We start from the raw sequence: 18859 nt of genomic DNA, 5'->3' as shown, positions 1-18859 counted from the left end.
GGTGCATTGGTGATTCTAAATTGTTCCTAGTGTGTGCTTGGTGTGTGTGTGTGCCCTGTTGTGGGCTGGCGCCCTGCCCGGGGTTTGTTTCCTGTCTTGAGCCCTGTGTTGGCTGGGATAGGCTCCAGCAGACCCCCGTGACCCTGTCGTTAGGATATAGCGGGTTGGATGATGAATGGATGGTTTAGTACAATGCTATGTACTGTATACCCTGCCGTTCTTTCTTAAACTCTGTAAAGTGCCTTGAGCATGGGAAAGGCGCTATATAAGTAAAATGTATTATTTTTATTATCCGTTAAGCCATTTTGTCCCCTTTTTCCTACTTCTTTACTAAATTGCCAAATCTCTGAGGACAGGTTTAACTAAATTGAAAATTAAAATTAAAAGCTAAAATGAAATTAAGGTGGTGGCACGGTGGTGCAGTGGGTAGCGATGCTGCCTCGCAGTTAGGAGACCCGGGTTCGCTTCCAGCACTTTGAGCTACTTTTTTGTATGAAAATGTGCTATACAAATAAATGTTATCCATCCATCCATTATCCAACCCGCTGAATCCGATTATTATTATATTATTCACGGGTCTTCCTTGTGTGGAGTTTGCATGTTCTCCCCGTGTCTGCATGGGTTTCCTCCGGGTGCTCCAGTTTCAACTCATAGTTCAAAGACATGCAGGTTAGGTGGATTGGCAATTCTAAATTGGCCCTAGTGTGTGTGCTTGGTGTGTGTGTGTGTGTTTGTGTGCCCTGCAGTGGGCTGGCGCCCTGCCCGGGGTTTGTTGTTGGCTGGGATTGACTCCAGCAGACCCCCGTGACCCTGTAGTTAGGATAAAGCGGGTTGGATAATGGATGGATGTAGCCAATGTGTTGTTCTACATTGTGGTCCTCTGTTGATGCAAAACACCCTGAACAGACTTATCAGTAAGGCCAACTCCATCACAGGACTAACTGATTGTGGACACTCTGGAGGTTGTGGTGGAAAAGAGGAGGCTGGCAAAAGTGAACGCCATCATGAGCAATTCAACTTATCCCCTTCCCCTCCTGTAGCTACCCTCCTGTAGTACCCTCCTGTAGCTACCCACTGTGCCACATTGGCTACAACTGACTGGTAAAATATCTCCAGCAGATGGCTGCATAACTCCAAAGACCAGAGTCTCCTTTAGGAAGGACAGTCTACTCTGGCCCTTCTTGTACAGCCAGCACCATTGTGTTGTCAGACCTGTCCAGCTTGCTGTTCATATGGACCCCCCTTCGCCCCCACCAGGTATTTATAGCCCTGCAGCACCTTCATTTCCTCACCCTGGATGACTGCTTCTCTCAGGAGCATCTTCACCACCCTGGACGTCCACTGCCAACTCTTTTGTCTTCTTGATACTAAGCTGCAGGTGGTTCTCCTTGCACTACAAGACAAAGTACTCCACCAGCTTCCTGTACGGCGACTCATCTCCATTATTTATTTAATTATTTATTTGGATTTTATTAAAAATCAAAAAAACATTTCATACAAATAACTCAAATTTTACAAAAAAAAAAAAAAAAAGGTTAGAAACAAATTGACCTCCACCCCTGAGAAAGAGAGCTAGGCCAGCAGGGTAAAACTTTAAGCTAGTAAAGAATGAGTACATCGGTAAATTAATAAATGAATAAAGGTAAATGGAGTAACAGATGAGAGAGAACCTGCTTCCTCAATTTAAATGCTTATTCTAAAATGTTATTGATTAGATCCTGCCAGGTTTTGAAAAACGTCTGCACAGATCCTCCAGATAAGTGCAAATTTGATTTTTTCCAGTTTCAAATAGTAGATAACATCAGTTACCCACTGACTTAGAGTAGGAGAGTTCGGGTTCATTTATACTTCACACTCAGAACGTGTACGCGCCCGCATCATGTCTGCCACGCGTTCCCAGCGTTCATTTGATGCGTCCTCTGAGCAGGTCCTCAGAAACTAACGCGATGCGTGCGCGAGTTGCAGTACCAGTAAAAAGTCGGGGGGCGCAGTGTGCTAAAAGTTGGAATGTGACGTCAGAGTCTCTGGTTACTATCTACATGTGACAGAAAGCCGCTTGGCGGATCCTACGAGATCGACGCGCGCGCTTTGATGTTTGATGAACGGTTCGAAATTGTGAAGCAAAATGCAGACATACAGATGCATTCGTGGTGCTCTTATAATCAAGCGTCGCATATTCCCGATCGTAATGACACGATAAGTCTCACATTCCGTCTTCTGTGCCATCTTTTTTTCTAGGGCTTCCTCTGGTACTGACAGCAGCGAATCGCCAGCAATAGATCGCCACACTAAGCACATTAAATGTATGATATTCCAACTATCTGCACATTTACAATCTTTGTATGTTTGTTACATTTTACAGATAAGTCAGTAAGTTCGTTTAAATAATGAATACTGTTAATAATGACATACATGGGGGTGACACGGTGGCGGAGCATTAGCGCTGCTGTCTCGCAGGGAGTCACCTCACTGATATTCCCTGCCTGGAGTTTTCATGTTTTCCTGCTGGGTTTCCTCACTGTGCTCCGGTTTCCTTCCAAAAATATGCAGATTTGGTGACACTAAAATGACGCCAGTGTGTATGTGTGTGCTTGTATTCACCTTGCGATGAGCTGATACCTCGTCCAGGGATTGTTTCAGCCTCGTGCCCAATGCTTGCTGAAATGGACTAATCCCTGGACTGATGGATTTAATCATTAAGCATCCTCTTCAGAGATATTGCGGTAAGGTGTCATCAGAGTTTAATGGGTGCTCCAGACAATTCACAACACAGCGAAGCCGAACCTGTTTTCACCGTGATGAGATCTAACACTGCCACCTGGTGGATTCCTCCAGATTTACGTAAAGTACGAGCGCAAGTATAAACAGTACAACGCTTGCATAGCAGGAGCGTCCGCGTTGCGCGAAGTAAAAATCCAACCTTAGGACTCTTCCAGTTGAGCAAGTCTACGTGCCAATAGTGAAGTAAAGGCAATTACAGTTTGTGTGTCCAACATTTGGCCCAGTCCAGTCTTTGTGCAGCTGAAACTGATCCATACTTAATAAGTGCGTCGCCTATAAAAATGCTATTTTAGCGTTTAAACCTGTTAGGTGAGAGAATACTTTCTTTCTCTTTAATTCATGATTCAGGCCTTTAACATTCCAGCTCACAAAGTTAACTGTCCGATCTTGGAGAAATATGCTTCCGATCTTTTGTTGTCATTTGGTAGTCTTAACTGAAAATAAGACAGCTTTGACCTTAATTTCCAATTTTCCCAGGAGTTATTGCCATGAAGCCTATTGTTGTCTCCATGATCAATACACCCAATAATGGAGTAGTCATCTGAAAACCTCCGTAAAAGGTAAGCCCTGGTATTATACAGGTAGTGCATTGTGTACGGAGTAGGCAGAAAGGGAGACGGGACAGTTCACCGGTGTTAGCACCCGCCATCATCTCTGACACACAGTCCTCATAAATTGCCGTCTTTTGGTCAGGAAGCCACATCAGGTTACCCATAGACCGTCATTTGTCCCCAATCTGTCCGTTAGAATGGTTGTTAAGTCACACTACACTCATCATCCATCCACAAAACACAAGCAACCAAACCTATCCGCTGTTAACAGCTGAACTGACAGACCGGAGAATGTAGAGAATGAGGAGGCCATTTTGTTAAATCTTCATGTTAAGAATTGTTTAAACATTTCGTAACACTTTAGATACTGCAGAAATGCATCTATTACTCACGCACTCCTATGTACCAAGACTCTAACAAAGGCTTCTTTTGGTCCTCATAACGTTTATACAAGATCAGTAGATGGGTTATTCATCTCTGTGCTGTGTAGCATATTGACATGTAATAAAATTACTTGTTAATATGAAGAATTCACAGGTCAAATACTAAATATGAAATATCAAGAGAAACAGGTCTCTGCTAAGCCACCTCAGACCACTCCAGAGTGATGTCTTGTTAGTAAGTGAGAAAGAAGAAAAAACATTATTAACTGTAATGATTATAAGTATCCATCCATCCATTATCCAACCTGCTGTATCCTCACTACAGGGTCACGGGGGTCTGCTGGAGCCAATCCCAGCCAACACAGGGTGCAAGGCAGGAAGCAGACCCCGGGAAGGGCGCCAGCCCACCACAGATGATTATAAGTATTTAACTCACAAATACCAATTTTGTATTAATCAGAGAGCTATGTGATTTATAACTTCTATATGAATTTGTTCTTCATTTAGGTAGAAAAAGAATTAAGCTTGTGCACAGAATATGAGACTGGTTTGCGTTCTTTTATGAGAAAATGCTGACCTCTTGATACTAACAGAACACCCTGTGATATTATAAATCAATGTGAGCATTTCTGTACACTTGTTTAATATTATAAGAAAACACGTCACTTATGAATTAATAAATAAGGATTATTAATCTAACCAAACAATATAATCTAATGAAGATATTAAAACTAGAAGAATGTAATCTCTTTATAACTAATGTAATGAACTATAAGAAACTGCTTAAATTGGTCTTGTGTGTGTATACTGAGAAGGGCATATTCCTTAGGAATGCAAGTGCCTAACAGCTCTTTGTTTTGTTATAATCCTGTATGTCATCAATTAAGATGTAACCGTAATTTATGTATGACCTCAAAATGAACTGCTATATTTTTTTTCTATTCTCTCTTTGGCTAATGAACAAGCTAGGTGATAAAGGAGAGAGCATTTTTTCTTTTAAGTTAGTCTGTCTGAACCCAAATCAGTTGACTGAGCTGGTTTGGCAGTCCCGCAGTCTTTTTAACTCACCAAGAATAAAGAAATTGCTTTTTAATTTTTAAATCGGTGTTTTTCACATTGTTTATCGACTTCAGCGTTCACATAAGTCACACTGCAGAGAAGAATAAACACTTTACCGATGCTTTGTAAGTGTTACGAAGGCCCAAAGAAGCCTTTGTTAAGGTCATGTTACATAATTTTACATGAGTAATGCATGCATATTTGCAGTACCAAACATTTTAATGATATGCAAGTAGCAAATAATATTCTGTTAAGATGAGCCTAAAGTTGTCTGCTGTGTCACTATCGTCCTCACAGGTGGCGTAGTGGTAGTGCTGCTGCTTTGCAGTAAGGAGACTGTGGAAGATTGTGGGTTCGCTTCCCGGTTCCTCCCTGTGTGGATAGCGCTTTGAGTACTGAGAAAAAGCACTATATAAATGTAATGAATTATTATTATTATTATTATGCACACCCCACACAAATTTCTAAGGAGTGCAATAAAATCAAAGCAATTAAAAGGATGTGTAACTTCGGCTCTGGGGTTATTAGGGCTTTGATGTACGATGACCTCTTGTTGTTGGATCTAGACGGGCTATATATGGGTGCAGTAACTTTTATTTTTGAACTGTTTCCTGATTTTGGGGGGAGTTTCTTCACCTATGGTGTGAATGGGGCCTTGTGTCTAAGATTTGGAGTTGGGTTTGCATTATTATTATTATTACTATTATGAGCATGCTGTTCTTCTATTTGTACTTCAAATATTCCATTGTTTCATCTTTATAAATAAATAACAGACAATACAAAACCAGATAGATAGATAGATAGATAGATAGATAGATAGATAGATAGATAGATAGATAGATAGATAGATAGATAGATAGATAGATAGATAGATAGATAGATAGATAGATAGATAGATAGATAGATACTTTATTAATCCCAAGGGGAAATTCACATACTCCAGCAGCACCTTACTAATACAAAAAACAATATTAAATTAAAGAGTGATAATAATGCAGGTAAAAACAGACAATAACTTTGTATAATGTTAATGTTTACCCCCCCGGGTGGAATTGAAGAGTCGCATAGTTTGGGGGAGGAACGATCTTCTCAGTCTGTCAGTGGAGCAGGACGGTGACAGCAGTCTCTCACTGAAGCTGCTCCTCTGTCTGGAGATGATCCTGTTCGGTGGATGCAGTGGATTCTCCACGATTGACAGGAGGCTGCTCAGCGCCCGTCGCTCTGCCACAGATGTCAAACTGTCCAGCTCCATGCCAACAATAGAGCCTGCCTTCCTTACCAGTTTGTCCAGGCGTGAGGCGTCTTTCTTCTTAATGCTGCCTCCCCAGCACACCACCGCGTAGATGAGGGCACTCACCACAACCGTCTGGTAGAACATCTGCAGCATCTTATTGCAGATGTTGAAGGACGCCAGCCTTCTAAGGTAGTATAACCGGCTCTGTCCTTTCTTACACAGAGCATCAGTATTGGCAGTCCAGTCCAGTTTATCATCCAGCTGCACTCCCAGGTATTTATAGGTCTGCACCCTCTGCACACAGTCACCTCTGATGATCACAGGGTCCGTGAGGGGCCTGGTCCTCCTAAAATCCACCACCAGCTCCTTGGTGTTGCTGGTGTTCAGGTGTAGGTGGTTTCAGTTGCACCATTTAACAAAGTCATTGATTAGGTTCCTATACTCCTCCTCCTGCCCACTCCTGATGCAGCCCATGATAGCAGTGTCATCAGCGAACTTTTGCACGTGGCAGGACTCCGAGTTGTATTGGAAGTCCAATGTATATAGGCTGAACAGGACCGGAGAAAGTACAGTCCCATGCGGCGCTCCTGTGCTGCTGACAACAATGTCAGACCTGCAGTTCCCAAGACGCACATACTGAGGTCTGTCTTTAAGATAGTCCACGATCCATGCCACCAGGTATGAGTCTACTCCCATCTCTGTCAGCTTGTCCCTGTCAGATCATTGGGCATCTGATCAGGATGCCTCCTGGACGCCTCCCTGGTGAGGTGTTCCAGGCACGTCTAACCGGGAGGAGGCCCTGGGGAAGACCCAGGACACGCTGGAGGGACAATGTCTTTCGGCTGGCCTGGAAACGCCTTGGGATTCCCCCGGAAGAGCTAGTAGAAGTGGCCAGGGAGAGGGAAGTCTGGGCATGTCTACTCAAGCTGCTGCCCCCATGTCCTGATTTCGGATAAGTGGAAGAGAATGGATGGATGGATGGATGGATGGATGGATGGATGGATGGATGGATGGATGGATGGATGGATTTATATAGTTTAAAGCTTGTCCCTGCCATCTCATCATCCAAGTTGGTGCTACAACCAACTCTTGTTCCATCATAAGCTAGATAAGATATGTTAAACTACTAGAATTGTCATTGCTGTCATTACATATTCAGTTATTCTACATACAGTGCCCACCATACTCTATGAGACAAAGACAGCTTTTTGTTTGATTTTTCCAGTCTGCTATAAAGTTTAAAAGCATAAATTAATAAAAATTCTGACATTCTGATTAAAGTTCATAATGCAGACTTTAGTTTAAGGGGCTTTTTCATATGGTCCCCACATTTCAGGGCACCATAATGTTTGGGACCTAGCAATGGCAGGTCTATTAAAGCCATGAGATTTAGGACTTTGTCACATAACCCTTGCATGCAATGACTGTTTGAACAATTCCAAGTCGCCATTCTTGAGGCCACTGGGGACACTCAGAGCTTTAGAAATGGATTGATGGCTTTAACCTGATTGGTGGCCACTTCTACTAGCTCTTCCGGGGGAATCCCAAGGTGTTTCCAGGCCAGCCGAAAGACATTGTCCCTCCACCGTGTCCTGGGTCTTCCCCAGGGCCTCCTCCCGGTAAGACATGCCTGGAACACCTCACCAGGGAGGCGTCCAGGAGGCATCGTGATCAGATGCCCAAGCCACCTTATCTGGCTCCTCTTGTTGCGGAGGAGCAGCGGCTCTACTCTGAGCTCCTCCCGGATGACTGAGCTTCTCACCCTATCTTTAAGGGAAAGCCCAGACACCCTGTGGAGGAAACTCATTTCAGCTGCTTGTTTTCGTGATCTCATTCTTTCGGTCACTACCCACAGCTAGATCAACTGGTAAATTGAGAGCTTTGCCTTTCGGCTCAGCTCCTTTTTCGCCACGACAGACCGATGCAGAGCCCGCATCACTGCGGATGCCGCACCGATCCGCCTGTCGATGTCCCGCTCCATTCATCCCTCACTCGTGAACAAGACCCCGAGATACTTGAAATCCTCCACTTGGGGCAGGATCTCGCTCCCAACCCTTTTCCGGCTGAGGACCATGGTCTCGGATTTGGAGGTGCTGATTCCCATCCCAGCTGCTTCACACTCAGCTGCGAACCGATCCAGAGAGAGCTGAAGATCACGGCCTGAAGAAACAAACAGGACAACATCATCTGCAAAAAGCAGTGACCCAATCCTGAGCCCACCAAACCGGACCCCCTCAATGCCCTGGCTGTGCCTAGAAATTCTGTCCATAAAAGTTATGAACAGAATCGGTGACAAAATGGCAGCCCTGGTGGAGTCCAACTCTCACCGGAAACGGGTTCGACTTACTGCCGGCAATGTGGATCAAGCTCTGACACCGGCTGTACAGGGACCGAACAGCCCTTATCAGGGGCACGGCGTGAAATGACACATACTTAACGTTTGTAAGTACAGTGTAAAGGATGAGCATGGGAAATTTGGTTTCCTACGTATATTGGAAGTCACAGAAATAGTGAGGACGGGTTTCCCCTATCTATATATACAGTTTAGGAGGTACACCCGGTTCCCCCTCTTGGGTGTTGCAATAGGATATGAAACGTACCTAACCCACGGTGGCGCAGTGGTAGTGCTGCTGCCTCGCAGTAAGGGGTTTGCTTCCCAGGTCCTCCCTCCGTGGAGTTTGCATGTTCTCCCCGTGTCTGTGTGGGTTTCCTCCCACAGTTCAGAGACATGCAGGTTAGATGTGCTGGTGATGCTAAATTGTCCCTAGTGTGTGCTTGGGTGTGTGTGTGTGCCCTTCAGTGGGCTGGCACCCTGCCCAAGGATTTGTTCCTGCATTGTGCCCTGTGCTGGCTGGGATTGGCTCCAGCAGACCCCCATGATCCTGTGTTAGGATATAACGGGTTGGGTAATGACTGACTGACTGACTGACTGACATACCTAACTTTTATAAGTAAACTGCAAGGAATGAGCATGAGAAATTTCAGCTTCCCACCTACATGGAAAGTGGGAGAATTAGTGATGAGTCAGTAATGTATAGACTTTTACATGTATAGATAATAATTCTTTATATTTATATAGTCTGGAGGTGAGGCTCAATGGTGACCACCTGGTGGCCGAGCCTGCACCCATGGGGCTCGGTCAGGCACAGCCCGGGTGGGCTCACCATCTGTAGGAGGGGCCAAGGAGGTCGGGTGCAGTGTGAGTCGGGTGGTGGCTGAAGGCAGGGACCTTGCCGGTCCGATCCTTGGCTACAGAAGCTGGCTCTTGGGACATGAAATGTCACCTCTCTGAAGGGGAAGGAGCCTGAGCTAGTGCGCGAGGTTCCGGCTAGATATAGTCGGGTTCACCTCAACGCACAGTTTGGGCTCTGGATCCAATCTCCTTGAGAGGGGCTGGACTCTCTACCACTCTGGAGTTGCCCCCGCTGAGAGGCGCCGAGCGGGTGTGGGTATACTACTATGGTATACCCATGACTTGGAGCCTGTACATTGGGGTTTACCCCAGTGGACGAGAGGGTAGCCTCCTCCGCCTTCGGGTGGGGGACGGGTCCTAACTGTTGTTTGTGCGTATGCACCGAACAGCAGTTCGGAGTACCCACCCTTTTTGGAGTCCCTGGAGGGGGTGTAAGAGGGCACACCGTCTGGGGACTCCCTCGTTCTGCTGGGAGACTTGAATGCTCACGTGGGCAATGACAGTGAGACCTGGAAGGGCGTGATTGGGAGGAATGGCCCCCCCGATCTGAACCTGAGCGGTGTTTTGTTATTGGACTTTTGTGCTCGTCATGGATTGTCCATAACGAACACCATGTTCAAGCATAGGGGTGTTCATATGTGCACTTGGCACCAGGACACCCTAGGCCTCAGTTCAATGATCGACTTTGTGGTCGTGTCGTCGGACTTGCGGACACATGTCTTGGACACTCGGGTGAAGAGAGGGGCGGAGCTGTCAACTGATCACCACCTGGTGGTGAGTTGGCTTCGATGGTGGGGGAGGATGCCTGTCATCCAAACATATTGTGAGGGTCTTTTGGGAACATCTGGCAGAGTCCCTGTCAGAAGTAGTTTCATCTCCCCCCACCTCTGGCAGAACTTCGACCACGTCCCGAGGGAGGTGGGAGACATTGAGTCCGAGTGGGCCATGTTCCGTGCCTCTATTGTTGAGGCGGCTGACCGGAGCTTTGGCCGTAAGTTGGTCGGTGCCTGTCGTGGCGGCAATCACCGAACCCGTTGGTGGACACCGGCAGTGAGGGATTCCGTCATGCGGAAGAAGGAGTCCTACAGGACCCTTTTGTCCTGTGGGACTCCAGAGGTGGCTAATAGGTACCAGCAGGCCAAGTGGAATGTGACTTTGGTGGTTGCTGAGACAAAAACTCGGGCGTGGGAGGAGTTTGGGGAGGCCATGGAGAACGGCTTCTGGACGGCTTCGAGGAGATTCTGGTCCACCATCCAGCATCTCAAGATGGGAAAGCGGTGCAGTGTCAACACTGGTGAGGATGGTGCACTGCTGACCTCGACTCGGGACATTGTGGGTCGGTGGGGGGAGTACTTCGAAGATCTCCTCAATCCCACTAACATGTCTTCCAATGAGGAAGCAGAGCCTGGGGACTTGGAGGTGGGCTCCCCCATCTCTGGGACTGAGGTCACCGAGGTGGTCAAAAATCTCCTTAGTGGCAGGACCCTGGGGGTGGATGAGATATGCCCGGAGTTCCTCAAGGCTCTGGATGTTGTAGGACTGTCTTGGTTGACACGTCTCTGCAACATCGCATGGATATCGGGGGACAGTGCCTCTGGATTGGCAGCCCGGGGTGGTGGTCCCCCTCTTTAAGAAAGGGGACTAGAGGGTGTGTTCCAACTACAGAGGGATCACACTCCTCAGCCTCCCTGGAAAAGTCTATTCAGGGGTCCTGGAGAGGAGGGTCCATCGGATAGTCGAACCTCAGATTCAGGACGAACAGTGTGGTTTTCGTCCTAGTCGCGGAACAGTGGACCAGCTCTACACCCTTAGCAGGGTCCTGGAGGTTGCATTCGACTGTGTTCCTGGGGTTCACAAGGCGCAAGGTAGGAAACAAACCCTGGGCAGGGCGCCAGTCCACCGCAGTAACTAAAACTTAAAAATACTAATCGATCCTAAAACTCAACATCTCACTTAAAATGTCACAGGAGTGGAATGTGAGCGCCATGCCAGAGAAAATTAAAAATATTTTCCATCTGGAATAAATTAGAAGCTGAACCTTTACCCTCACAAGGGAAAGTCTTTTGAGACCATCACATGGATCCTGATCAAGATCAAGACCGTAAACAAAATCAAATCACCAAACAGATTTGACAAAGAACATTAAAGAAGAAGAGAACAGCTACAGATACTAAGCAAAGGTAACATCTTTCATTTATTGTAAGTAAACAGTCAGGTCACATGTAAGACTGTTGGGAATGAATCGATGCCACTACCACTGATCTGCACACAAACAGTGATTAGGAAGGTACTCAGAGTACAACCAAAATGGGTGTTCTCAAATCTACAAGTGGCAATGTGCACATCTGGGGGCACACGTGAGTAACAGAGAAAGAAAGAGTGGAGAAGGTGACTGTGGCAGCTCTTTTATTGTTAGAAATGATTTGTGGAAGTGGAGAGGCATTGGGTGACAGTGCCAGCCCTCGATTCGGAGTGGAATTACCGCCAAGTTTAGGTTTCATACATCGCGATTTGATTGTGGAAACGTTCTTATGCAACATTTTTGTGCGTACGCACCGTTTATACACGAGGCCCCAGGTGCTTCAAAGATGACTAATTACAGCACCTTGTAAACCTTGTAAAATGTTAACATCATTTAAATAATCAATATTGTTAATAATTAAACATGTGAGGACACGGTGGACAGCACTAGCAACGAGCTGGCGCCCCGTTCAGGGATTGTTCCTGCCTCGTGTTGTATTCTTGCTGGGGCTGGTGCGACACTGGAAGGATAGATGGATAGAATAATTAAGCACGTACTACGAAAATATATCAATGTTCCTTAAAAGTTTTGAAGAATCGGCGTTCTCAGCTTACAGATGGCTTGACATCTATTACAGAGCTGATTGTGTGGCGATTGGTTACTTCGCGAAAGAAAAGTAAGGACAGGAATTGGGAGTTAGTACGTTTGAAAGAGACAGCAAGCATCTTGCGGGAGGCAGGAACAATCTCTGGACAGGGCGCCAGCTCGTCACAATCACTGCGCCACCGTGTTCTCATGTTTAATAACACGCTTTAACTCCTATCATCATGAAAATGATATCACGTATACATGTCAGTATTTTAATTGTTCAGAGAGCTGTAATATCACTAATGTAATGGATTCTGTGTCCTGTCGGAGGAAGAGAAAGCCCGTTTAAGAAGCACGTAGTGATTCACACACATACTGTAGAGCACAGTTCTAATGACGGGAGTCCAAACTAGCAGCGATCATTAAAATACAAGCTGGCGGCCAAATCGTTGCCATAAATGAAACAACTCCCAAAGGTAACGATAGAAAAGATAACATCACAAATTAAAATTACAGCTTCAATAAACCTTCCAAAAAACGTGAAATACTACAAATTGGTTAAACGAAATGCATAAAAAAATGCAATCACAAACCCAGTCATCATATATACAAACATCTATGCGTGGAAGTGTGAAAGTCTGTCTGTCTGGACTGGAAGTGGAAGATACACAAGCGAGGCCAGCACATCGGAAAAGCGAAACATCCGATGAAAGAGTCACTTGCATAGCCACTAATACAGAAGTGAGGAGAGCATGTCGGCAAAACAAAACATCCTAAGAGAGAGACATCCAGAGTAGTTCCTTTCAATTACCTGACGTCTCTACATTAGTGATGGGAAGTTCGGATCATTTTACCGACTCGGACCTTTGATTCTCGTTCAGCAAAATGAACGAATCTGTTTTCGAGTCATTTCATTCATTTTAGCAAAATATAATTAAAATGTTACCTGTTACCTCCCTAACACATCTACTGCTTACACAAATGTTCATCTCTCGAGTCTTCGGGTTTGAGTCGTTCGTTCATCACGTGACAGCCCCATAAGCTTAACCTATGCAGTCTGAGCCGGAAAGAGAATTGATTAGTTCATCCCTCGAGTCTTTCGAGTCGTTCGTTCTTTTCTCACGTGACCACTTACCGGCTCAGTACCTCAGTCAAATACTAACGTAAAATTCCATTTGTTGTATGTTGGATCATATTTAGAAATTATCATAAAATTATCAAAAATATCTAAAACGCATTTTCTTATAAATAAAAAAGGTCTGTCAATTTCTGTCACTATGATTTTGTTACTGTTTCTTGAGGATCACTCCCACGAGACGACTCGTTCTTCCCGAGTCACATTAAAGATTCGTTGAACGAATCGTTCAAGAACGACCCATCACTGCTCTACATTTCACATTTTTTTCTGATGATTTTAATAGTTTCTAGGACCCGGGCTTTTTATATCATGGGCTTACACAGCTAGAACAATGATAAAGATCCATAAAACAAAACTCGGGGTGAGATCTTTACTACATCATGACAGCATGTCACTACCAAAAAGAAACTGATTCTTCCTCTTCTTCTTTTTGATTGTTTCCTAGCTAAACTGGGGTGTCTGTAAAGATGTCTAACGAAACCATCTACGTGCCTGAGTTTGTTCTGCAATGCGCCATTGAGAAGGACAAGATAACCTTTACCATCGTCGCTCTTGCCTTCATGTACGTGGGAACGATTCTTGGAAATCTACTGGTAATTGTGGTCATAATATTAAACCCTCATCTCCAGACACCCATGTTTTACTACATTTTCACCCTAGCAGTGATCGATGTGGTGAACAGCACCAACCTCATCCCTCGAATTCTGGCCATCCTGGTGTTTAATGACAACGTTGTCCCTTACGGGCCCTGCTTGTTTCAGCTGTCAATAGTGTACCATCTTGGGTTGACAGAAAGCTTTCTTTTCCCTGTTATGGCGTGTGATCGCTATTTAGCAGTTGTGTACCCCCTAAGATATCCTTCCATTGTTACAAGTAAGACAGTTGGACTCAGCATCTTATTTGTGAACATATTAGCTGCTGCAACTCTCGTCCCCTACATGGTGTTTGCTAGAGAACTTTCGTTTTGCCGCAGTAATGTCTTGCCCTACTGTTTCTGTGATTTTGTTACAATGATTCATATTTCTTGTACCAGTGACCCAAGGCACCTTGCTCTCTTGTCCAGCACAACAATCATCACTGGTTTTGGAGGTATGGGAATCTGTCTCCTCTCCTACACCAGAATTGTGCTAGCCGCCCTGAAGATCTCCTCGGTAGAGGGCAAGAAGAAAGCTTTGAGCACAACAGTCACACACCTTCTGGTCGTCAGTCTCTTCTACATACCTCTCATGATTTCTTATATATTGCCAGGATTAGGAGTGCAGGTATCTGCTGAAGCTTACAATGTGTTGGTCATCATAGCCATTCTGGTACCCCCTATGATGAATCCTATCATCTACAGCTTCAGGAACAAGGAGATCAAAGGCAGCATTTACAGGCTGTGGACAGGGAAGAGAGTAGACCCAAGCCACCATTAAGTGGTTGGATTCTTCACTTTGCATATAATGATTGAGTTACTGTAGAAACAGAGAAGTAAATAAACCTGATTGACGACTTTCAAAATGAAGTATAGTATGAGATATGGGCAACGTAATGAAATTCTTGAACTCTTTTGTGTGGAATGCAGCTGGAGTTCAAGGAAATTATTCAGATTAGTGAACTGGCCAGTTAGGATGTCAGTCATCAGCCTTTACATGAAGACACTGAACCAAGTGAAATAGTTGCAAATTTATCCAATCACAAAGCTCAAAAATTCATATATATGAGGATTAGTCAACAAATATCCACACTTTTGTGATAATGTTTGTTTTGTTGGCTATGCTGTTTTCCCCATGCACATGTGAAAACATGACGTGTCTATGGTAAAGTTTCAAAAACCGTGTTAATTCTTTACATTTATGTATTGCTTTTCTCGCTACTCAAAATGCTTTACATAGACAGAAGGGAACCACTTGGACCATCAACAATGTGTAGCGCCAGGACACTCGTCAAACATTAGCTATTGGGGGTTAGACGTTAGGGTTAGGGTTAGGATTAGTAGGTGAAGGAATGAGAACAATAACAAAATAGAGATAGGGGATGATTAGGGACCAAGAATGGAAGATGCCGTGATGAGTGATTTAGCCAGGACATCAGGTTACACCTTACTCTTTTCGAAAGATGCCCAGAGATCATTAATGACTACAGATAGTCAGGGTCTCGGTCTCACTTCTCATCCGAAGGATCAGCCCCTTTCTCTAGAAGCAAACATGCCCACTCCACTCTCCATTTGCACCAAGAAGAGCAGCAAGCAATTGGAAATCAGTAGGAAAATCGGAAATCGTCGGTTTATCATAATCATGGTATAGACCTGCACCACGTTGTCATCAGTAGTGGACATGGATGAGCACCCCGCTCCTCCATCGTGCCTAAAGCTTTTCTGACCACTTATGAACTTCACAATCCATTCATAGCCACTCCACCATGGTTAAAACACTGTCTCCATTCTAGGGATTTTGACCTCTGGTACACCTCCAGTCTAAAATAAAGGGGAATCACTGCTCGCTGCTCTTCTCTGCTGTCAACAGAGAGTGGAGAGGTCATGTTTAGTCCTTGAAAAACAACAAGAGGAGGTGACAGATCGAGGTTGAAGCTTTACCACTGTGACCACAGACACACCAAGTTCTCACATGTGCATGGAGAATGGCGTATAACCAACCCAAGCAAATTTACCACACAAGTGTATGGAATTATTGACTTATCGTGGTAGATCTGAGGTCTTGTGTTCTGAGAATGGGTCATTTCCAATTATCTCACTAGGTCACTTTTTACTCAACTATGGTGTCTGACCTTCCTACCTGCAAGTATAGCCAACCCAAGCAAATTTATCACACAAGTTTATGGAATTATTGACTTATCGTGGTAGATCTGAGGTCTTGTGTTTTGGGTATGGGTCATTTAAAATTATCTCACTAGATCACTTTTTACTCAGCTATGGTGTCTCACCTTCATACCTGCAGGTATAGTCAACCAAACAAATTTATCACATAGGTACAGAAAATTATTGACTTACTCCCATACACATTGTTAATGGCTGGACTGACTGGAATACATGGAGAATGTGTTTTAGCAATTTTAATAATTCTTCGTGGAATCTTACAAATGGCCAAATAATGTTCTGTTATTGTAAGATGAGTCTTAGGTATTGTGGTCGTAGGGTGCATACCATCATCCCACACCCCAGACAAAACTACACAAGGACAGTCCCGAGTTCAATCAAAGTTTATTTTTATTGTACATCATTCGATCCTCTCTGATACTTTCCAGTCCTACCCTTCTCTTTACTCATCCACTATTCCCAGGTGAGTGTTGTCCAACTCCGACACTCCAGATCAAGTGGAGGGCCCTCTTTTAAAGCTTCCGCTGCACAATCTGTCACCCCTGGGAAACATTTCCATGCCAGACAGGACCACAACAGTCCTTGTGCTATCAATATCTGACAACTATCCCCTGGTGGTACCCGACCACAGAACTTGACAAAACAGACTCATGGGACCACAACACCAGATGAGATGCTGCCACTCCAGATTACCTTGGGTCGCTGTTGCCCAGAGCAGATAGTCATCCCTACTTTCCATTCCTTCCAGGCTGTCAAGCCCATCCAGTATGTCCTTCTGAGACCACTGGCACAGAAGGGGTGTTTTGCAGCTCCCTAGCTGACCTTCCTTTATCAAGGGGTTCTGTCCGTGCAAGGGAACGGGGTCCATCCTGTCTCTCACAGTGCCTACTGTGTCACTTTGCACTCCTCACCCACATATGTGACTGCAGTCACATCTAACCGACTTATAGGACATCGCACTTCACCTCAGGGGTCTTCAGGACTGATGCTGTTGGACTTAGATTGGGTTTATTGGGTTGCAGTAACTTTTCATTTTTGACCCATGTCATGACTTTTTGGGGTGGTGGTTTGGGGGGGTCTTATGTCTAAGGTGGGGCGGGTGGGTTTCCCTTTCCCTTTCCCTTTCCCTTGTCATTATTTGTATTCTTTTTTTGTATTTCCATTACACGCATTCTTGTTTCTTTGTTTGCTCTTTTGTTGGAAACAAAAAACTGAAAATAAATAAATAACTGACAGAACAAAACCCATTCTTGTCCTCTTCTAGAATTTGTATTGCTGCCATTGCTTATTCAGTTCTTGTATGCCAGCCACTCTTTTGCTTTTCTCAGGACGGTCTGCATAGCTAAGATTGCTGGCATTCAGGAATTCTCCTCCTATTTACATAACTCTGGGTGGATTTTGAAGAACTGCCTACTGGTTTACTGGCAAAAAAGTATGGAAAGACATAAGGTGGGCGGTCCCGTCCTCACTGCTGAATCACCAGAAGACCCCGAATAAATCACCTGACATTGTATGTAAAACTAGCATAGTGAAATGCCTGTTTCTTAAAATAAGGGTACAATGGCAAGTCTGTCTTTCGATCCTGATGCCCCTCGTCGCCTTTTTTCATTAGGCATTATAGCCCTCTTGTGGATGCAGAAAGACATTACACCCAGACATGGACGCCCAACATTTTGTCATTTTATATTGTCATGCCACGCTAGAAGGACCAGGTGAGCAAGCGTGGGCTGAGCATTACCTCCCCTGGAATGCTAGATGGTAGCTCCACTGGGTTGCAGCAGTGCCTCAGACTCCCGCAATGCTTTATGGGAGTTGGAGTTACATACAGCCCTATTGGGATCTGGGGGACACCGCCAGGGGGTTCTACAGCTGCTCCTGAGCCCATGTGGGTGGTTCTTCCTCCACACCTGGAAGTGCTGCTGGAAGTAGGTCATTAAGCAGCTGGGGCACTTCTGGATAACATATAAAAGGAGCCAGCAGACACTACTCAGGGAGGAGGGAGATGAAGTTTGCTGAAGAGGAGTGGACAAGAAAGAGAAAGAAAAGAAGAGTATTGTGTCTAAGGTGTGCTTATCTTATCTTTCTGCTCGAGATGGTGTTGTACTTGTGGGAACTGGGAAGGCGTTGCCTACAAGTGAAGAAAAGAAAAATAAGAAATCACAAGTGTGCCTCCTGCATCTGTCTGTGTCGGGCAAGGTGGCTGGCACGCCCCCTATTGGTGTCACATAATATATAGCTATGCAACTTTACAATGCATAGAAATCAGGTGGCTTAATTTTTGGTCAAGTTGTAAGTTTACAAGGGGGGGGGGGGGTCTGAAAAACACCTGGAATTGATCAATGGCATGGGAGTAGGGCATAGTTCATCAAGTTGGCATTGATTCTACAAATCACTAGCGGCTTTTCCAAATTATTTTCTGCAAGCCACCCTGGCAGATTTTCAAGTGACGATGATGGTTGCGTTTTTTGACAGCGATGAACTTGTTCATAAAAACTTTGTTCCCTGTGAGCAAACTGTTATTCAGTGACATTACATTGAACTGCTGAGGAGTCTATAGGAAAAAACAAAAAAGAAGTGTTGTGACTAGGAGTCCCAAAGTACACTTTCAAAAATGCAAAACCAGAGAGGGAAATCCTGTCAAAAACCCTGGCAAGATAAAAAAAAAATCCACATGGTATTTTTATAAATTAAAATATTTATCATCAGAAAAATACTGTGTGTGCACATAAAGGCCACATGGCAAAAAGGAGTTGACAGCACAGGCAATCCAAAGCAAACAAGTGCTAAGACAACGTCAAAGTCAAACAACCGGGCAAAATGGTCAAAAATATCTTGCAATATCAAAAAGCACAAGCACAACAAAACACAAGTAAAC

At 44.7% G+C, this 18859-nt stretch overlaps 2 protein-coding genes across 2 annotated transcripts in view; one reads left to right on the top strand and one right to left on the bottom strand.

Moving 5' to 3' along the window:
* The window catches only part of dnajc28 (DnaJ (Hsp40) homolog, subfamily C, member 28), a 1235492-nt gene that overhangs the window by 898167 nt on the left and 318466 nt on the right, over nucleotides 1-18859 (bottom strand). The window lies entirely within an intron of this gene.
* LOC114641340 (olfactory receptor 24-like) lies at nucleotides 13491-14804 on the top strand. The gene has a single exon (XM_028790404.2). It carries the CDS (start codon nucleotides 13637-13639, stop codon nucleotides 14582-14584), a length of 948 nt encoding a protein of 315 aa, XP_028646237.2. The 5' UTR covers nucleotides 13491-13636; the 3' UTR covers nucleotides 14585-14804.

The sequence above is a fragment of the Erpetoichthys calabaricus genome, chromosome 4 (assembly GCF_900747795.2).
Source record: "Erpetoichthys calabaricus chromosome 4, fErpCal1.3, whole genome shotgun sequence".
Taxonomy (NCBI): Eukaryota; Metazoa; Chordata; class Cladistia; order Polypteriformes; family Polypteridae; genus Erpetoichthys; species Erpetoichthys calabaricus.
This window is presented reverse-complemented; position numbering and strand designations above follow the sequence as displayed.